The 22,371-nt window shown below is 42.8% G+C and overlaps 1 protein-coding gene across 3 annotated transcripts in view; it reads left to right on the top strand.

The window, feature by feature from the left end:
• The window catches only part of prdm5 (PR domain containing 5), a 46,961-nt gene that overhangs the window by 18,783 nt on the left and 5,807 nt on the right, over positions 1–22,371 (top strand). For all 3 annotated transcript variants that reach the window (XM_027145205.2, XM_027145204.2, XM_027145207.2), the window contains exons 13-15: positions 2,457–2,550; positions 17,932–18,017; positions 21,677–21,781. In XM_027145205.2, coding sequence (XP_027001006.1) covers positions 2,457–2,550; positions 17,932–18,017; positions 21,677–21,781 — 285 coding nt within the window. The remainder of the gene's footprint in view (positions 1–2,456; positions 2,551–17,931; positions 18,018–21,676; positions 21,782–22,371) is intronic.

Here is a 22,371-nt window from a genome sequence, read left to right as displayed (position 1 = left end):
AAAAAGAATTAAAAAAACTTTACGTAAGGAGTTTCCATTCTCAGAGATTCCGTAAGAGCTTGGCGAGAATTTCAGTAAGATCGATTGTTTATAGTTTACTATAAAAGGAGCTAAGATGCTAAAATGAGAGGAAACCGTAACTGTAAGCGACTAAAAAACACGCCGTGTCATTCGTTAACGAATTAAGGAAATCCTGAGGTTCATAATAAACATGTCCATAAGTGTTTTACAGAAATCTATTAGTACAGGTTATAAATTCTACATTTGAAGCGTGTCATTGAAAAACTCTCTGAGACGACATGAAGATGAAACCTGGAGATGAACCAGACTCAACTTCATCCTCATCTGGGTGACACCTGAGAGTGTGAGAGATTAATAGTACTTCCTGTTCTGTAACTGTGTCATGTACAGTGTAGTAAACAGCTGTGTAAGCAGGAAAGTCATTCAGGGTTTAACATGAACTCAGTCCCACATGGCTCTAGACTCCTAGACGAGATCTCCAACCAGAAGTAGCGTATCAGGGCGGAGTTTAGCTCTGGACCTCTTTCACATTATATCTTTGAGATAAACGTGTGTACAATGTCTAAACGTTTCTGTGTTTCCGTCGGCCAATCAGAGCTCAACGTTACTCCAGTTTATTATATTATATTATTATAGTTTATTTCTCCCAGTTCTCCGCTTTCTTCTCTCTTCTCGGATGGATTTAGTTTGATTTAGGGATTTTATCTGCCTCTAGAACGACTGTCGTTTTTGTTCATTTAAAGCCTGTGTTTAATATAACCCTCGCACGCTGAGCTCAATCCCGACAGCAGGTCCACGAGTCCGTGTTCCTGTCGTCTCCTGTCAGCCGAACTCAGACCGAAAGGCACCGGTACATCAGCGGCGTAGAGCTTTCAAAGCCTCCGAGAGAGCGTGGAGATGAAACGCACCGAGCCTTGACAGCTTGTGATCAGATTTGAGATCAGATGGAAATGAAACTCAGGAAAGGTTCCGTCAGAGCGGCGGCGCAGCGTGATGCGGGAGGAAGGAGTTTAAGAGGGAATTCCGAGTAGAAGACAGAACTGAGCGGATCAGCCGGCAGAGCGTCTGTTCCTGTTAAAGAAAGATGACGGAAGGAAAAGAATCGAGACAACCGTTGGTGTTTAACTGAGATTTATTCATATGTAGGACTTTGGGATGTGGTGAGTTGTGTGCAAAAGTTTGTGCACCCTGAAGACAACGTATCTGTAAACGGATTTCAAGCAAAAAGCAGCAGAAATCGTAACTCTGTATGTGTGGTAAGATGTTAATATTATTGAGAAAAAAATATATATTTTTCCCGAATATTCTATTAAGCTCTCAGACTTCATCTCGTCACTTTTAGGAAGATAATCTTCGAAGTGAAGCGGTACCTCCACCTGAATATGTTTCCCTCCGTTACACAGAAATATGCCGAAACTTTTCATCCAGTAAGAGTTACATTTAAATAACGGTCTGTACTGAAGACGCAAAAACTGCCCAGCTCTTACGAAGCGCTGACACTGGAGACTCCTTTAAAAAATGAAAATAAATAAATAAATAAACAAACAAACAAATAAACCAAAAAACCTCCATAGAGAAAACTTCACCATATCAAAATATTTATTTGCTCAACACTTTTTTTAAATGTGTAAAATGACCGGCTTTATATTATGTAACGTCCCCTGTGTGAGCTGTTACCATAGAAACAGTAACGTATTTGAATGTATTGTGTTTAGCCAAGAAGCCACGCCCACCGCCAGAGCGGCTGGGATCTGCGTCTGACCATGTGACCAATCAGAATGGAGAACTCAGACGTAGCTTATATATTACGTTACGTTTTTCACACACACACACACACACACACACACGCACACACACGCACACACACACCGTTTTCGTCTGTCTTGCTCTCTCTTTTTCTGTCCCTCATAAATCCACTAGTCATGCCCTTACATCATTACCCCACCTCACAAACCTCACACACACTCTTGCACGCACCCAAACACACACGTACAGCAGATTGCTATGTGTACATTTCGCTGAAGTGTTGTTTACGGCACACGGAGAAGCTGAGCCTTTTAGTCCAGACTACTTCAAACTGTTAATATCACACCTGGCGTCTCGGATGCACTCTCACTGACAGCTTACTGCGTGTAGGTGAGAGCTTTTAATAATAGACACGCTACACACACACACACACACACGCGCGACAAGCAAACAGGCAGCAACGAGAAACAAAGATTACAGAGGAGGATAATGTATTAACTGGCCCAGGTTCAAGGACAGAGATCTATAGCTGTTTCTATAGCAGTGAGAGCGCTGTGAGAGAGGGAACGAGGGATATGAGGGAGAGAGAGTGAAAAGAAGGAAAAGGAGATAAGGATGGGAACGGAGCTGTGTGGCTAAAAGTCATAGAAATGATCTAGAACGATCCTGTTTCTGTTTTTGTCTGATAGACTCACACCGGCGAGAAGGAGAAGATCTGTCCGTACTGTGGTCAGAAGTTCGCCAGCAACGGGACCCTGAGGGTGCACATTCGCAGCCATACAGGTCAGCACACACACACACACACACACACGCACACACACGGTTTGCTCTGTATAGCGTGTCTCCTGAGTCTACAAGGTGACCTCAGAAATCTCTTAAACCTTCATCCCAACCTCCTCATCAGCGATCTTTATTTCTTTAACAGTTGTTCTTTTCTATCTTCAAATCCAAAAGAAATCCTGGTCTCTTCTCTTCTCTTCTCTTCTCTTCTCTTCTCTTCTCTTCTCTTCTCTTCTCTTCTCTTCTCTTCTCTTCTCTTCTCTTCTCTTCATTAGAGCAGCCTTATTTAGTTCTGCTAATGAAGTGAAACCAGCTCTTGTAATGGAAATAAAGGTGGTCCTGTTTTTAGGTGCACTAATAGAGATAAATCATGCAGGGCGTCCATAATCAAACAACGCAGGATTTGTATGTGGAAGTATGGCTTCCCCAGAGGGACACACAGAGTGACACGGCGTCCTTACAATGGACATCCAGACATTCCTGCGTGCTGCCATAACGACATGCTTCAGCGCAGGCCACACACACACACACACACACACACACACACACACACACACACACACACACACACACACACACACACTTCCTCACTTATTTTAAATCATGGTTTGAAATAAAAAATCATACCTATCATCTACAAACCCTGCTTTCCTTCCCCATTACATTTTTCTCCATCTTCCATCTTCCCCTTTTCCTCTCTTCCCTCTTTTCCTCCCCCCTTCCTCCCAATGTTTTTTTTTTCCCTCTTTGGTGTTTAGTGAGTCTTTAAACCCCCTGGCGTTCTCAACTAAAGATTTTCTACAAACACCGCACTCTTCCCACAATCCCATTACAGACAAACGTTCCAGCTGGATCTCTGTCAGAGGTTTAAGGGCTGAAGAATGAGCTATAGACGGACGGATGGGTTCAGGGTAGGAGGGACGGTTGACAGCCAGAGCGGACTTACGGAAAGAACTCTTCATTTTATTACTCTCTCGTTTTTTTGTTTGTTTTCTTTTGGAATACAGCGCTATAGTAATATGCCAGTAGTTATAATTTTAATTTATTATTATTATTATTATTTTTTTGTAACTGAAAGCTAAAAGTGGAATTAAGCACTTATTTATTGACACGTTTTATTTTTTGTTTGTTTGTTTCTAAAAATCGCTCATTCCGAGTTTTTATTAATTCACAACTGCTGAAGAAACTCTTGAAAACTTTTGAAAACAAAAAATCTCCATCGTCAACAATAACATGCCCTACTAGTCACCACGAGAGCTGTTACTATGGAAACGATACCATGTTAGACCATAAACCTGTGATTTGAATTACAGCCAGAACTGGAAACACGTTCACCATCTTTCCGTCCAATCAGATTTGAGAATCTTTTCCCAATTGTCCCAATTTTTTTTACAATAGTTATTATATAATTCATGCCGATGCCGGGTTTGCCCGTCTGACCGCCGCAGACAAATTAAACAAGCGACATCAGACACATTCTGCTCCTTTATGGGCTTGGAGGCTCTTTGTCTGTCCACACACTAACACAACACGGCTATTATTAACACTACAGCCTTTCCCTCCGCTCACACACACTCACACTCGCATGTAGAGGCACATAAACACGCCTGCTATATAAATGACAAACGAGCATGACAACAAGATGTTTGGATGCAATGTGAGTGTAGCAAATTCGTGGGAATGCATGCTTAAGTGTGTGTGTGTGTGTGTGTGTGTGTGTGTGTGTGTGTGTGTGTGTGTGTGTGTGAGTTTGCCTAAGCCGGGTTTGTAGAGATAAACAAAGAGAGAGGAGTCAGAGAATGCAGTGGGAGCTGTGGGAGAGAGTGATGCACCTCATGAAGAGAAAAGAGGCAAGAGGGGAAAAAAAGAAAGCAAAGAAGGAAACTCTCCAACAGGGCATCCGGCGCCACGACCTCTGACCTCCGCTGCCTCTAAATCTCTTTCTCTCCACTTAAGCTTCCTGTATTAATATATGTCCTCTTCCGCTCTCTCTGGCTGTAAACACACGATGTTGTCACGATGCAGGGTCAAGATATTAGGAACAGTTAAAAAAAAAAATCCAAACAGGGAGAAACAAAACCGTCCTAAATAGTCAGGCGATGCTCGGGTCAGAACAGGGGCAGGTCAACAGCAGGGAACAAAGAGTCACAAAATCTTAAGTCGAAAACAAAGGAAGAGCGCGTGTACCTCGCTACGAGGAACTGAGACCAGGAACTGAGACAACACATCCTGAATTAGAGACAGGTGAACATAATCGAAAGGCTGGTGACTGTAAGTTTGAGTGATGGTTGCTGGGAGACCGTGGCGGCCATGTTGGCCAGTTTGTGACGTGACATGACGGAATTTACTAAATTCCAGGGGTTTCGTTACCGTGAAGTAAAGTGGGAGTGTTTCTGGAGGTCTTGGAAAAACGCCCTCTTTCAAAAAAAAAAAAAGGAGCGTACCTACAATGGATAATGAAGCACAGAACAGTCATACAGGTAGATCTTATATTTTATATCTATTATGCTTTATTATCTTACAGTTAAGCTGTTTTCGAAAACAAATAAACGACCAAAAACTACGGTTAGGGTTAGGGTTAGATAATCAAATAGGCCACGCCTACCCGACGATGCAATATCTGTTACGCTGTTCTGAAATCCCTGGAAATAAGTGCATCCCGTGCCATGACATCACTGTTTCGCCCAAACTCAACGTTTAACTCCATATGTTTCTCACATTTCAACAAATATAGACAGCTATTTTTGATCCTTTATGACTAACCCATTAACCATTTGCTGTCACATGACTTTCTCAGATCATCATCTTATTTATTTAATAAGCTTTTTTATGGTTATGGCTTCGTCTCTTTAAACCACCATGCAGATAATTCCTCACATCTGATCGGTCAGAATGTGTATCCAAATTAAAACAAGAACGAATGAGTATAAATCATTATGTATAAATAATGTTTTGCATGTTAGCATATTTCTGCGTAACGGCACGAAGCACACAATATGTGCATTTTCTGAACATTAAGAAATAAACATACAATACATAACAAAGGCCCATTATTATTGCTGTTAAATGAGAAATGAATTCGTTCATAATACATTACATCAGATCTGTAATTAGAAGCGCAAACATTAATAACGTCAGTCTGTGTTCTCATCGTTTAAATCAGGCTAATAAGCGACTGTGAGAAAGCCTGTAACGCTGTGGAGGAATGTAAAACATTGATGAGTCAGTGCAGTGCATCGATGAGCAGAGGCGCCATGGCTTATTAAATAATGTTCCTTTTTCTCCTTCAAGATTTTAACCCTTTCATTCTCAGCCAAAACCCTAATAAAACTGCTACAGTCTTTTCAGAAATATAAGCTAGCAAGACGATTTTAGGAAATCCAAATTATAATATAGTATGTATGTATAAACAAGTGTTCAGCATCCTTCCATATCAGGAATCGTTTCTGAAGTATTTTCCTTAGTTGGTGGTGTACTGGAAGTATCCCAAAGTATCTAACCAGTGGATGAGCTCATTCAGCTGTATCTCCTCGGAGTCCTGGTGCGATCATTTTCCTTCAGGTCTTTCAAGATGTTATGACTTTCATTTCCAGGCATAATAAGTAAGCAAGACTATTACTGGAATAGTTAGAGTGATGAAATGTGAGTATGATGAAAATAAAAATGAACTAAAGACAGGACAAGTAATGTTTAAGAGATCCTCAGGCCTGGGTGGCATGAAGGAGCAGAAGATAGAATGGACATCTCAGAGCTCCAGGGATCCAGGTTTGATCCTGAGCTCAGGTTACTGTCTGTTTGCATGAGATTCCTTTGGGTTGTTAGACCTTCTTAGCAGAAAGTGCATTTGGAACACTAAATTGCCCCAGGTACCGTGTGATGGACTCGCATCACGTCCCATCTCGTATCCAATGTTTCCAGGATCCACCACCGCCCTGTTACCGAAGATGAATGACTGAAGAAGGTCGGCCATGAATCTCGATGATGTACATTCCCTGCACTCTCATGTGCTGCTACTTATGATGGTTTACAGTTTCATTTAATTCGTCCAGTAATTGGTTACAGCACTGCACAGCTCATGCTGCACGGTTTATTCTGGTGTTTTGCCTGTTATTCTGTGTAGCCAGTGTAAACTGTGTGGTTACCCACATTGCTGGGTGTATTCATTGTCCTGTGCCATAGAACTTGTCTCATACTCTTTTACACAATTTCCATGATGTGTGATCTGTCAACGTCATGTATTGTCTCAAATGTTGCATCATGCTCCCGAGTACCCAATATTTCATCTCATACTGTGTGCATGTACTGTAAATGGAGAGCAAATTCAAATCACTCGACTTTTTTATGAATGAATACGCATTAAAATAGAGAACCTCGCTATCAAGACTTTTCGAAAAAAACAAAAAACAAGCACTTGGAAAATCAGGAACTTCTCATGTTGCGTCCTGAAAACGCCGAAGGCCGGTACTGACAGACTGAAGGAGTTAATCCCTGACCATGTGTGTGATCGACATGCAGACAAACAATCTACACACATTTATTTGCTTTAGCAAACACTCCGACTGAGAGTTTAAAGCAATGTTAATCTTTAAAGGTAACTTCTTTACCTCAAATCAAGCTCTAATCCCAGCCCTAGTCTGGATAAGGTGAGATAGTCCCTAAGGAGTTCACATGCTGGGATACTTTACTGTCGTCATGAGTTAACCTTTCTCAAATTACACACATCTGATCAGCCTTTGTTTTTTCATCTGTGGTAGGAGTTAAAACCTCATTAGGATTTGATAAGAAGGAGAGGAGTTTGGGTAAGAGGAGACTAGGAATGTTCACAGAAGATGTGTCAAAGGATAATTGTATTTATTTTGGCCACAATAAAGCTTTACATAGAGAAATATTGAAAAACCATGCATGACTGTTTTTTTTTCTTAAGGTTACATGGATAAGAAATAGTACTGTTAAAGAAAAGATCTCAGTGCATTCATCATGTCCAGAGCCAGGATCTGCTATTTTTACTGGTCTGTTAGCCTGTATGTCACGGAGAACACTTCGAGTCAGTTGGTGAGGGACTCGACACAACTATGTGCACGGAAGGGTTGGCGCACTGTACGTCGGGTTAAAACTTCCCAGATCAGAAGGATTTACTGCACATTAGCTCACCCATGTGCCAGCAGTCCAAGGTGTTGATGATATCATTCTCAGGCGCCACCATGATTTCAGCTCTATGAGACAGTTATCTGAGCTGTACGAGTCAGTCTTCTCGATGAGAAGTGTTCTACCAGTGCTGATCCAGGAGCTTGACTAATGGGCTGCTTTAGCTTTAGTGCTGATCAAGAGCTCTTAGACCTCTAACTCAGACCTTGGACTAGCTTTTTCCCTTCTTTGATGCACCTGTATTATTTGGTCCACTTGTATTCAAATATCGTCTCATTTCGTCACATATGTTATACTTATTTTATAGAGATGGAAAAAATGTACTATTCTGGACAGAACAGTTCGTTTTAGGTGTCTGAATCAATACGGGGGACATTTAATAGCCTGCTATTACAAGTCTACTATTATTTAGAAACATTGTAAGTGACTTTCTTGCTTTTCCGCTCTGCATTAACTGAGGCTTGGTCTCAGTGCTGGTCGCTCTCTCTGAAAGAAGTGTGGCCTGCAGTCTCAGTGAAGGAGGTGTGGCCTCTCTACTTGTCAGTTTCCGTGAAGGAGGCGTGGCCTCTGTACCTGTCAGTCTCAGTGAAGGAGGTGTGGCTTCTGTACCTGACAGTCCCTGTGAAAGAGATGTGGCCTCTGTACCTGTCAGTCCCAGTAAAGGAGGTGTGGCCTCTGTACCTGTCAGTCTCAGTGAAAGAGGTGTGGCTTCTGTACCTGTCAGTCTCAGTGAAAGAGGTGTGGCTTCTGTACCTGTCAGTCTCAGTGAAGGAGGTGTGGCCTCTGTACCTGTCAGTCTCAGTGAAGGAGGTGTGGCCTCTTTACCTGTCAGTCTCAGTGAAGGAGGTGTGTCCTCTTTACCTGTCAGTCTCAGTGAAGGAGGGGTGGCCTCTGTACCTGTCAGTCTCAGTGAAGGAGGTGTGGCCTCTTTACCTGTCAGTCTCAGTGAAGGAGGTGTGGCCTCTTTACCTGTCAGTCTCAGTGAAGGAGGGGTGGCCTCTGTACCTGTCAGTCCCTGTGAAAGAGGTGTGGCCTCTGTACCTGTCAGTCCCAGTAAAGGAGTTATGGCCTCAGTACTTGTCAATCCCAGTGAAAAAGGTATGGCTTCTGTACCTGTTAGTACCAGTAAAGAAGGTATGGCCTCTGTATCTGTCAGTCCCAGTAAAGGAGACAGGTCATCACTGAAGTTTGTCAATACTTTTGTCAAATTTGTCAAAAAACAGGACATTGTTAAACCCTAAGGGCTAAAGAACTGCTTTAAATTGGTCTCAGATCAGCATCTATCAGCTTATTAATTCACCGTGAGATTGGCAAATAATGGAGGCTTTACTTTTCCCCTCAAACTTTCTCAGACTGCCCTTCAGACATCTAAGCCTTCCATTGAGAGTGGACAGCTTGTTTAATGGCCTGGTTGGACACTATGTCATGTAGCAAATGTGTGTTTGTGAATATTCATGTTCCTGAGTGCTTTTCCTACAGCCTTATGTGTAAGTGTGTCAGTCGTCCTGATCTAGTCCCGACAGCACGTCATCGGAGGTGTGTGTGTGTGTGTCTGTGTTGTAGTGGCCTGGGGGATCGGCCATGCAGGAGAACCTAAAGGAAACACTTACAGAATGTAGACACGGAATGACATCATTGGGTGTGTGGTGGTTAGGGAAAGACACAGGTTTACATGTTTCCCCTGGATTTACATTTCACTGAAAAGCCCCTTGTAAAAATGGAGATGTGTGTGAGAGAGAGATGGGGTTATGCCACAACATGTACAAACTCACTGTACTGTCATTTGATATTGGGAATATGGCTATGAGTGCATTTTAATTGTCAGCAACAATTATACATAACAAAACATTTTTTATCATGTTCATTTATCTTAAATCTTTTTACATCATTTGATATAAATACCAACATATAAGTTCTTCCAGAAATGTAAAAAATCTCTGGGGCATTATCTACAATCTAATATAATGTTTGGCACATTCACACTTGTAGCATTGCAAAATGTATTTTACCAGGATACATGTTGGGATTTCTCCCGTGTCAAAGCTCTAGTACCTTGGCTTTTGACTCTATATAGCTTCAGTACCTGGGAATTCACAACTGTCCATCTTCAGTAGCTGGAATTTCCACTAACCTGCTTCAGCTCTTGGGAATTTGCCTCTATCTTGCTTCAGTGCCTGGGATTCAAATCTGTTCATCTTTCATACTTACAGTAGGAATTTGACTTTGTCCAGCTCTTGAACATGGGATTTCATCTCTGTCCAACTTCACGCCCTGGAATTATGAATCTGTCCAGCTTTGGTACATGAGAATGTGACCCTCTCAATCTTCTACACCTGAGATTTTGACTTTCTACAGCTTCATTGTCCAGTGTTTTGGCTTGGTCCAACTTCATTATCTGCAGATTCCACTCTGTCAAGCTTTAGTGCCCAGAATTTTGACTCATGTACCTGAGATTTTGATTCTGACTAGTCATAGTCCATCTTAAGTACTTGGAATTTACCCTCTGTCCAGCTTGGGATTTCACACTTAACCATTTCCTGTGACATTGCCATTAAATTCCCGTGTACATGTGTACGAAAGGGGTGTCTATGATGGATTACAACACCATCTGTGAAAAACGTACTGTCTGAAGAGTGGATCAATCTTATAAGAAGACAAAGAGCAGCGAGCACCAAATATTAGTATTTCATAATCCTAAAGAAAGTAGAATTAAATTCTCTTTTGTCTGACAAGTGATTTTATGCAACAAGAACATCCAAAGTGCCAAAGACATGAAAAGGAGACAAAGATGTAAGAACTTTCTAAGTCTTTACGACATCCATATGATATCCACTATCGGTATGAAATATTATACTGTAGCTAAGAAGGATTTACAGATGTATTGAGTTTGGCTTGAGTACAAAGAGGACGTTCATGTGCACACATATGTGTGTGTGTGTGTGTGTGTGTGTGTCTGATACTGTGTGTGTCTCTCTATGTCTTCTCAGTAGGAATCACAGCCTCTTAGTAGTCCACACTGTTCGCACACAACATCATTTTTCTCACTACCTTCACTGCACATGTGCCTCCCGGAAGCTCATCCTCATGTCTGTGTGTTTATAAGCTCTCGTGTTTTAAGATCTGCCATATTATTACTGCAGGATGGCGATGTGAGACGGACGAGCGGAGAAGTGTGTACATTACAACTGTTTGCAGTCCCAGGGTTTTTAGATTTGTTACGGTTTCGCACGTGATCCCGATCTCCACGCTGGGATGTGGATGTTTGTAAAGACTTTGTATGGAGTTATGATCCTGCTGTACATTAAGATTAAACCGTGCGTTTGTGACTGATAAAATTGTGGGTTCTGCTGCTGCATTTATATATGGAATTAGCTTTAAACACTGCGGATTTGTACTCTGTACTTTCCATATAGTGTGTGTGTGTGTGTGTGTGTGTGTGTGTGTGTGTGTGTGTGTGTGTGTGTCCATACAGCAAATAATCCACATGGGCCTCTTTATCCTAGGCACTGCAGGAAATAACTCTTTCCCTCTTTCCCTCAGCCGCTCAGGTCAGATGAAAAGATCTGCGTGAATGATCCGAGTTAAACGCTTATCAGCTGAAGTGGATCGATATTGCGTTTCTTTTCCGTTCGTAGACAGAGGAGTGCGTGTGTCTAGGAGGAAACTGTGAATGTGTGACAGACAGGGCTAATGCAATTCAGACTGGAGCTTTAAAGCCTCAAAGCTGTCCATACAACCCAGAGGAAAAAAAAGGGCTCAGCGGGTAAGGCATGCGACGGGGACAGCCATCTGTACACCATTCTCTCTCTCTCTGTCTCTCTCTCTCTCTCTCTCGCTGTCTCTCTCTCACAAACACATGATGTGGTGCCAAATGGATCGATTGGTTAGGGCATCCACAGCCGTTTGGGACTTCCAGGGCTAAAGGTAAGCTATGAAGGCACCCAGGGGTCACACACACACGGTGTCCCCTTACAGAGCATGCTAAATCAATTAGTCCCTCCGTTTCTCCACACACACATCAGACTTGATGCTAATTCCCTTGCGACCAAGCTAAATAAGAATCCACTTATAAAAGCATGTGTCTGAAACCATCGAACTCCAGTCACACTCTAATCATAGGCTGGAGTTCGGAATTTAACTCCACTGTCTGGAGCCCCACCACATTGAGGGTTAAGCCGTAAAGAAGGTGAATTAGCATACCGAGACAGCAAAAGCAACTGTACACATCATCCACATGCATCCATCAGTCCTCAAGTGGTAAAGGATTTACAATAAATGCATGTTGTGTATAATATCACCATTAAAAATACTACCGTTAAGGTTGATTTTGTGAGGGGGATGTCGAAGGATACTTCAGGTTCTCCAGCTTGACGGTTTTCTGCAGCCGAGGGTCTATTACAGAGCGTTCTCAGAGAACGCCATAGGAACTATTCAAATTGTTGAAAAATCTCAGTGACTTTGACCATTGCATGGGCCATGTTGGTGAAAGATGGGTTGGTTTGTGTATTCCACAGACTGATGATCTCCAGGGATTTTCACATTAAAATTTCACATGGGGGAACACGGTGGCTTAGTGGTTAGCACATTCGCCTCACACCTCCAGGGTTGGGGGTTCGATTCCCGCCTTTGCCTTGTGTGTGTGGAGTTTGCGTGTTCTCCCCGTGCCTCTGGGTTTTTTCACCGGTCCAAAGACATGCATGGTAGGTTGATTGGCATCTCTGGAAAATTGTCCGTAGTGTGTGTGTGTGTGTGAGTGAATGAGAGTGTGTGTGCCCTGTGATGGGTCGGCACTCCGTCCAGGGTGTATCCTGCCTCGATGCCCGATGATGCCTGAGATAGGCACAGGTGACCCGAGTAGTTCGGATTAGCGGTAGAAAATGAATGAATGAATGAATTTCATATACGTTATACAGATTGGTGTTATACAGTGAACAGTGACTGTGTGGGTAAAAACTGTCATGATGAAATGTCCAGACTGGTTCATAAGATGCTGATCAGCTGTTTCTGAAATAAACAAATAATAAATCAGCCACAAACACCAAGTCTAGCATGAATTGGATCATATGCTTCGATGTGAACGTGTGTGTCCTTCATTCTTATTCAACTACGCTCTCGTTTTCTCGTAACCTATCAGTGCTGCATTTATCTATGTATTTATGCATTTATATATTAATATACTACATCTTTTTTACTTTCTGGCTGTGATGGTCAATACACCCCAAATCGGTCTTAAGCATTTTACCACTGTTAGCATATCTAAAGCCTGTCTAATCCTTGAAATGAGAATGTAGGATTTTTTTTTTTGGCTTGACCTACTACAGTTTTACAAGCTCCATAAAACTCCTCCACACTCCCAGAATTCACTGCTGTGCTGGTTCTTAGTTGGCTTGACCCTCTAATGGCTTCCACAGAACTGCTCCGCTCTCACAGATGAGCTTTAACCTGATACTCTGTGTTTTTGACACTCTCCAGAGCAGATCGGTTTGTTTGTCAATTCGACAGCCTTCCTTTCAAGGAACGAGATTGTCGAAGGGCAGACAAAGGAATTTTTTTCGAAGGAACTCTTGAATTTACTCGAGGCTACATTCAGATGAAGGTCGGGGGAAGATGTGGAGGTGGCGTAGGTGGTCGGTGGCAGAGATCAGAGAATATATATTCAACAGTCTTCATTCATTGGTGGAAAATAGAGAAATAGTCACAAAGGCACAAATAAAATTCGCTTTGGATGAAGAAAATTAATCTGTTTCAATGACAGTAGTTCGTTTCATCTTCAGTGGTGCAATGCTGAAAAGGGAGCGTTTAGGTTTGGTCCTTTTTTTCAGAGAAATCGAATGATTTTGCTTTGGGAAAAAACAAACTATGCATCTGATTACGGAACCACAAAGTTCTCTCTAAATACAGGAGCAGGATGTCTCACAAACACCTGATTTGAACTACGATGGAGGAAATACTCTATATAACCAAAAGTATGCCCATCACACCCATATGTGGTTCTTTTCCAAACTGTTACCACAAAGTGTGGAATGTATCTGTAAATTGTGGAACTAAGAGACTCAAACATGTTCCAGTTCCTGTGCAGAAAGCCCCTGATCCATGAAGAACTAGAGTGGAAGATCTCATGTCCTCCACAGAGTCCTGACTCTGGCTCAACCCCACTGAACACCTTCTCGATGGACTGGAAACGGAGTTCCCTCTGAGTGTCTGATGTCAATAATGCTCTAGTAACTGAATGAACACAAATCTGCACAGCCCAATAACTAGTGGAAAGCTTTCCCAGAAGAGAGGGGAGCTTATTAGAACACCAAAAAATAGAATAAATCGTTTCAACAAACGATTTTAACAACTAATATGGGTTTGGGGGCACCGTGGCTTAGTGGTTAGCACGTTCGCCTCACACCTCCAGGGTCAGGGGTTCGATTCCCGCCTCCACCTTGTGTGTGTGGAGTTTGCATGTTCTCCCTGTGCCTCGGGGGTTTCCTCCGGGTACTCTGGTTTCCTCCCCGGTCCAAAGACATGCATGGTAGGTTGATTGGCATCTCTGGAAAATTGTCCGTAGTGTGTGAGTGTGTGAGTGAATGAGAGTGTGTGTGTCCTGTGATGGGTTGGCACTCCGTCCAGGGTGTATCCTGCCTCGATGCCCGATGACGCCTGACGCCGAGAAGTTCGGATAAGTGGTAGAAAATGAATGAATATGGGTTTGCTGGTCAGGTGTCCACAGACATTTGGCAATATATTGAATGGCGTATCCAATCTTTAGGCCTTTAGATCTTATCCTGGATGTTTGTGATTTGGTGGTGCAATTATATTTTTACAGTTGCTTGGGGTCCAGCTTACACTAATTACACTCCCCTTATATAGCCATGTGATTATGCTTCAGGTAACTGATACAGCAATATGTTATTGAGAAAGATGATGAATCAATAAGAAAGGGCTGCTGGGTTAAACTACCTATCATACACAGCTGGTAATTTCAAGACAGATTCGCCTTGAGGGCAGCGTTCAGCTTAATGAGGATCTTACCCTGTTAATTCCCCCGAAGCCGAGCTAATTAACCTTATTACTCACAGGACAAAAAATATCCACCAGTCCTGCACCCTGTCTAATTAAACAACATATGTTTTTTTTTTTCTGTTCGACAATTAGTCCCTTAAGTGGTTACACCAACAACATGAATTGGTAATTAGATCGGCGTACAGTCAGCACACACACACGTGTACACAAACACACACACAGCTGGCATCTCTCTAAAGCCTGCATCTTATTAAGTTAGGCATCGCCATTTCGTGTTTCCTTGAGGAGCTGTCCCAGTTGCCAGGCGCATTACTTATTCCAAAGGGAGCCATTCTCCAGCCAGCAAACCCCTTATTTCATTAGCCCAGAAGAAAGCACTGAAATTGGAATAAGGTTTTGTTTCACGAGCCTGGGATCCTCTCTGTTTCCCAGCGGTGAGGGATACGGTCTGCAAGAGAGCAGATTTTCAGCCTCTTCCAAAAGCAGCTGAGTGAATCATGTACACATGGTGCAGTTTCAGACAGCAGTGATGTCAGCTGGAGCTGGAAGAGATCATCAGGTCTTAATAACACAATTAATGATGAACTCTGAGCCAAACATTTAAACATTGTTTATAACGAATGCAGGCTATTAGCAGAACTCTAAAGAACGTAGTAGCGCTAATCGGTTCATTCTGTCATTCAGCTGATGATGTGAGTGTGAGTTCTGCATTGTACATGGAAACTAGGCATTAATGTGTAATTAATACACTTAAATGCATGATACTTAAAGCATCTGTAAGTAAAAACTTTTTGCTTGTTGGATTACTAGCTGAATGATAAATCAACTAATCGGCTAATGATAAATCAATAGTTGGAAGCTGCATAACTTATTAACATAAGCTATAATTTTACCTTGTACAGTGAGTTCCTTCAGCCACAGACGTATCTCTTTATATGTTTTCATTTCCTTTTATTAAAACCACCGCAAAATGGTAAGGTTGAGAAGAACAAAAGCTACAATTCAAACCCCGTTTGAGTTATGTTACCTAATTATTTAGTGGAATCTCAATTTTCTGTGGATTTGCTTTTTTCCTTGGAAAAAAGCCTGATGAATTGAAGTGACTCTTCGTTTCAAGCATTGACAGTGGAATTGGAGTGCGTGAGCATATGTCGAATGTTCTGAGATGACGTTCCAACGTTCCTGCTGTTTTATGAAGCGAAATGAATTTCTTTTTTTTTTTTTTTAAATCAGATTCAGCACTAGACATGAATCATGGTTTGTGCTACCATACCCATGTAATGGTAAATGTTCTACTTTAACCAAAAAATGTCAGCGCGTGATGATAGTAAGGCATCCGATCCGAGCTGCTGACCTCCAATCAGACTCGATTCGCTGCTATCTGGTGCCCGAATCGGCTTAGGTTTAAATCAGATCCACGTGTCCGGCTCTCCGGTGATTGACGGCTTGTCAGTACCTGTTTCCAGCTTCATTGTGAGAGTTCAGATAGCATCTCTTGCAGTCAGAGCAGCAGGACTTTAATGTGCAGGAGGGAGGGGCCTACGTGACCCCGCCCAATGTGGGTCAGGCTGACTGGAGATCTGGAAGATGGTGGAAAGGGAACTAAATAGCAGGAATGAAGGTTGGTGTGTGAATCCAATAAAACAAGGCTGGTGTAACAGGAATATAACTTACTGGCAAATAATACAATTTTGGTTGGTCACCGATTCGGCCAGGAACATGACATATCCAGGACAACAGTACAGGTGTCCACAGACCTTACACAAATGTTTTGCTACATTTTTTTTCTGAGACTCAGCTCTAGCCGTTCAGCCCCTAACCACAGCTTTGCTTTGCTTTCTAGAACCGAATGGAGAATTCCAAAATGGTAGAATCGAATGCCAGTATGATGTCATAAGGATGGAATCACAAAGAGAATTTTAAGAAAGTTCAACTCCGACTCGTGCTTCCTGCACAATACTGCACTGTGCTTTTTCAGTTACACCCACAGTTTTGGGGGAATTTTACATTTGAAACCACAGAGGCCATGCCCCTTTCACTGAGACTGACACGAAAAGAAACAACTGAACCACAGAGGCCACACCTCTTTTACTAAGACTGACAGGCACAGAAGCCACATCTCCTTTACAGAGACTGACAGTCACAGAGGCTACACCTTTTTTACTGAGACTGACAGGCACAGATTCTACACCTTCTTTACTGAGACTGACAGTCACAGAGGCTACACCTTTTTTACTGAGACTGACAGTCACAGAGGCTACACCTTTTTTACTGAGACTGACAGGCACAGATTCTACACCTTCTTTACAGAGACTGACAGTCACAGAGGCTACACCTTTTTTACTGAGACTGACAGGCACAGATTCTACACCTTCTTTACTGAGACTGACAGGCACAGATTCTACACCTTCTTTACTGAGACTGACAGGCACAGAGGCCACACCTCTTTTACTGAGACTGACAGGCACAGAGGCCACACCTCTTTTACTGAGACTGACAGGCACAGAGGCCACACCTCTTTTACTGAGACTGACAGGCACAGAGGCCACACCTCTTTTACTGAGACTGACAGGCACAGAGGCTACACCTCTTTTACAGAGACTGACAGGCACAGAGGCCACACCTCCTTTACTGAGACTGACAGGCACAGAGGCCACACCTCTTTTACTGAGACTGACAGGCACAGAGGCTACACCTTCTTTACTGAGACTGACAGGCACAGAGGCCACACCTTCTTTACTGAGACTGACAGGCACATAGGCCACACCTCTTTTACTGAGACTGACAGGCACAGATTCTACACCTTCTTTACTGAGACTGACAGGCACAAAAGCCACACCTCTTTTACTGAGACTGACAGGCACAGAGGCCACACCTCTTTACTGAGACTGACAGGCACAGAGGCCACACCTCCTTTACAGAGACTGACAGGCACAGAGGCCACACCTCCTTTACAGAGACTGACAGGCACAGAGGCCACACCTCCTTTACAGAGACTGACAGGCACAGAGGCCAAAGCTCCCTCACAGACTGCATGCCACTTTTGCTAGTAATATTAGGTCTAAAGGACATTCACAGAGGCCACACTAGGACACACACAGCGCCATGTCTGTGGGCTGATGCACATTATTGTGCTTGTTTAATATCTGTATTTAGCAAAGGTGTGTTATATCCTGATGACCAGTATCACGATGCTGATGATAATGATGATTGTGCGTGTGTGTTTAGGTGAACGCCCTTACCAGTGCCCGTACTGTGACAAGGCCTTCAGCAAGAATGACGGGTTGAAGATGCACATACGCACACACACTCGGGTAAGACCAAACACCTCCTGGTTTTTACACACCTAGTCCTATTTTCTGTTTTTCTGTCACAACACACTGGTGCTGTCAGATTTCTTTAAACACTTACTCCAAATGCTTGAATAGATTTGTTTATTATTTAAGACTCCAAAAACACCATTTTACATGCAATAAAGGTAAAACAGTATCTGTGAGTTTAGAGTTTATCTGTGAGTGATTGAGAGAGCGAGAGAGAGCAAGAGATTTCTATATTATAATGTGCAGATAAAAATTTGTACTCAAGTGTGTGTTGGACTGGTTCAGAAAGCACAGCATGCTGCAGCAGTGTTATAAATCCGCTTCTCTGGCAGATGTTTTTGAGCTCCTCAGCATCTGGCTGGTAGGGAAATGCCTCTTTACCACAGAATGAGGCGCCTCAGAGTGGCTCTCCCCAAATACAAGCGGATTCACTTATTCCACCAGCTGTGATTTATACATAGAAAAGCCACTGTTTTCTGTACGTGTGTGTTGGTGTGTGTGTGTGTGTGTGTGTATGTGTGAATGTCAGTGTGATAGTGTGTGTGCGTGCCTGAATCTGTCTTTATGTTTGAAGTTTGTCCAGTTGTTTGAAAGAGCTTTTCTGTATTCTCTCAGACCGTCACGCTTCGGTAAAGGGATATGTACCAGAGCTTTGACTAAGCAAACACATTCACACTCTTGTATGTAAAGAGGATGTTATGTTCAGTTCTGACATGCTGACTGTGTAATTGTTGAGGGAAGGTGAGGACATGCAGGTTGCGTGGAATGAAGAAAGATGCATTTGGATTTGAAAGGACAGAAGCCATGGTACACCCATATTACACAAGTCGTACTCTACTTGATTTGTGGTCAGGTGTATCAGCATGGGATGGGCTCGACATGGGATAACCTCGAGTCTTTTTTACTACACTGACATAGCCAGGTTATTCGGTGCACACGTCGAGAAACATGGCCCACCTCCACTTGGATTCTACAAGGTTGTACCATTTGCAGACATGATTGAATTGCACAATTTCTGGCTCCACAGGCCTTTCCACTTCATCCCAAGGATAATTGATATAGTTAGCATCTCTGACTGTGCAAGCCACAGAGGCAGAGAAGACTCCCTGTCACTTTCCTGAAATCTTTCACCAAGTTCACCAAGTTCTCCCTCATATCCCAGTTGCTGTATTTCTCTCCAAAAATTGATGCTCGCTTACAAAGAAGAAATAGACCCCCACCTACTTGAAGGCACTTACCGAACTGTGCTGTGCACCACGTTCTAACATGACATGTTCAAAATAACCAGAAAGCATTCTGCACACCGTCCTACCACTAACACCAGGCTGTACCTTCTGTAATTTCTCCAAATTTTGATCACCGATTAATTACCACAAGGCAGTGTAACAGACTCTGAGGCACTATCTACCCTTTTCAGTATAATCAAGGTCTCAGACTCTTGCAATTGGCTAATGTCTCTATGATTAAACAGGGGAGCCAGAGTACAGTATGTGTTCCCACATAGAGAGCATGGTCAATTTTGCTCCTTTGGCCCCAGGCCACCGGTGACACGTAACGACAGTATAACAAACTCACAACCTTCCAGCAATTGAGCGAATGATTTTCTGTTGCACCACTCGGCAGCCTCCCAGCCTGTACTTTTTACCCCAAACAGAGTGGCTCCATTTTTTGATGGCTCCATGATTTATGACGCTCGCACCATATTCCGATCCCTTCATTAGCGCTATGCCAAAGGAGTTCGGATATCTGGACAAACTCCAGTGTTGTTGGTTTCATGGCCACTGGAGATTCTTTCTTGGCTTTCCCAGACATCAGCAATCAACACGCAGTTTGGTTATAGATAGAAATGGGCAATGTAATGTTTTAGAATTCTTCAAGGGGTTCTAGGGTCCTGCTCAAGCTGAAGAACCCATAAAGTTTTTACACATGTTCTTTCACACTTTCAAGACCTAAAAGAGGAGTATAAAGACGAACGAGAAACTATCGAGACAAACCAGGTACGGTTGTTAGCACAAAAGAGACAGGTGCTAGCAATTAGTGCTAGCAGTAATGTATCATGTATTACTGTATGTTCCACATTTTCACTTTCTATAATAAACTACAATGTTTCTATGACTTAACCTAAACGTCAGCTTCAATAACGATCCAAAAGCTTGCTAACCAAAACCTGCAACACTAAACTTTTTTTTTTTTTTTTTAATCCTTTGGAAAACATCATTTCCACAGACATGGAAACTTGGACTTGTTTACTCTGCTTCAAACACACCCAACATCTCTGCGTTACACTGTGACTCAGAGCTCACAACAGTGTATAATACTGACACATAATAACTGATGCTTAACACACACAACCACAAACACACAACACATTGTCCTGACGTTAGAAACGATAGCACGGTTTGCTTGTCCTCGGGAGCAGTTATTACTTCCACTAGATTTGCCATATAGTCACCCCAGAAGATTTAGGACCTCGGGGAGGATTTCAGGTTTGGGCTAATGAGGGCAAATTATGGTTTTAGATCTGATTCTAGCCGAATGTCCACATCTCTGATGCCCACAGCAGTCACAAACTTTAAAGTTCTAAACAATTCTTATCAACCTTCATGATCCGAGTGCAGCTGGTTTTGTAGTTTTTGTCCCCGCTATATCCTGACTCCCCTGTGGTCCAGAGTCCCCATGAACCCTGCTGGAAAGTCGGAGACCCTGATACACGGCAGACACAAAGCGCAGAATGGTGATGACGTCATGATAAGAGGAGCACTTTGATGAAGTCATACGGAAGAGAGAGAAAAGAACATTGTACGACAACGTTGTTTCGTTTATCTTATTGTGCTAATGATAAGTTCAAGCTCCTGTCACTATAATGTTTGTGTGTGTGTGGGGTGTGTGTGTGTGTGTGTGTGTGTGTGTGTACAAACAGCTTTGTTTTAGTTTTTGGTCCTCTCTCTCTATCTTTCTCTCTCTCTCACCCTCTCTCTCTCAATTTGTTTTTATATTTTTTTAACCCCATACATTTACACACAGACACGCGGACACACACGGATACACACACAGATACACACACGGATACACACACAGATACACACACGGATACACACGGATACACACTCTTGATCTTGCATATCCTGTGAGTATCATGCGTCGTCCCTCCTTGCCCTGCCTGTAAGATATCTCCTTTTCCCAGGATTCGCACTTCCTGTGTCCACCCATTCCCGTGACAGTCTGGGTTGGGACTGTGCGTGTTTGTGTGTGTGTTTGTGTGTGTGTGTGTGTGTGTGTGTTTGTGTGTGTGTGTGTACACAAGAACACGCGTCATGGCATGCAACATTTAGATAACAGACACCTAAATCATTCCCATAATGATAAACACTTGGCAGACTGCTTCTCTTCCAGGAGGTTTGTGTACAGACATATATTTAAACCACAGAGCTGTTTTTAGAATTCTCACATTTGTTTGCTTTCTGTTGATGAAACAGTGAATCTTTTTTAGACAATTATTATCTATTATTATGGTTTACTCTCTCAGTGTTTCTGTAATGGGAGCAGAGGTGTGAATAAATGTTTTTAATAAGAACTTGTCTCTCTCTCTCTCTCTCTCTCTCTCTCTCTCTCTCTCTCTCTCTCTCTCTCTCTCTCTCTCACACACACTACAGGAGAAGCCGTATAAATGCAGCGAGTGCAACAAGGCCTTCAGTCAGAAGCGAGGTCTGGATGAACACATGCGCACACACACCGGAGAGAAGCCATTCCAATGTGATGTCAGTACCACACACACACACACACACACACACACACACACACACACACACACACACACACAGGCTCTAACAGTAGGAGTGGACGTAACAGTGGGTTGTGGGTGCAGTGTGTCTGACGCACAGGTTTAGGGAGCAGACCACTGGAGCCAGGAGTGACTGATATAGTCTTAAATCCACCTCAGTGTGTGTGATGGAGTGTTACAGTGGCGTCGGAGCCACAGAGGAAGGATGTCCTGCCAAGCGGACACGAGACTGTAACCACCCTGTGCAAACTGACCCTACTCTGACCTACACACACACACACACACACACACACACACACACACACACACACACACACACACACACTTACTTCTGTAATTACTGGGGCCCTAACTGGGGCCCTAACATTAACCTCAATAACCTCAATAGCCATAAGGAAGTTTTTTTTAATAAAGGCGTTTTTTTTTTTTTTAATAAAAAAAGACAGATTTTCTGACCAGGCAAATGTCCCCATGAGGTCAAAACTGTCACGTATTTCTATTTATATCAGGACATTTGGTCCTTATAAAGAGATAAAAATGTGTCACTCTCTCTCCCTCTCTCTCACT

The sequence above is a fragment of the Tachysurus fulvidraco genome, chromosome 23, assembly GCF_022655615.1.
Source record: "Tachysurus fulvidraco isolate hzauxx_2018 chromosome 23, HZAU_PFXX_2.0, whole genome shotgun sequence".
Classification (NCBI taxonomy): Eukaryota; Metazoa; Chordata; class Actinopteri; order Siluriformes; family Bagridae; genus Tachysurus; species Tachysurus fulvidraco.
This window is presented reverse-complemented; position numbering and strand designations above follow the sequence as displayed.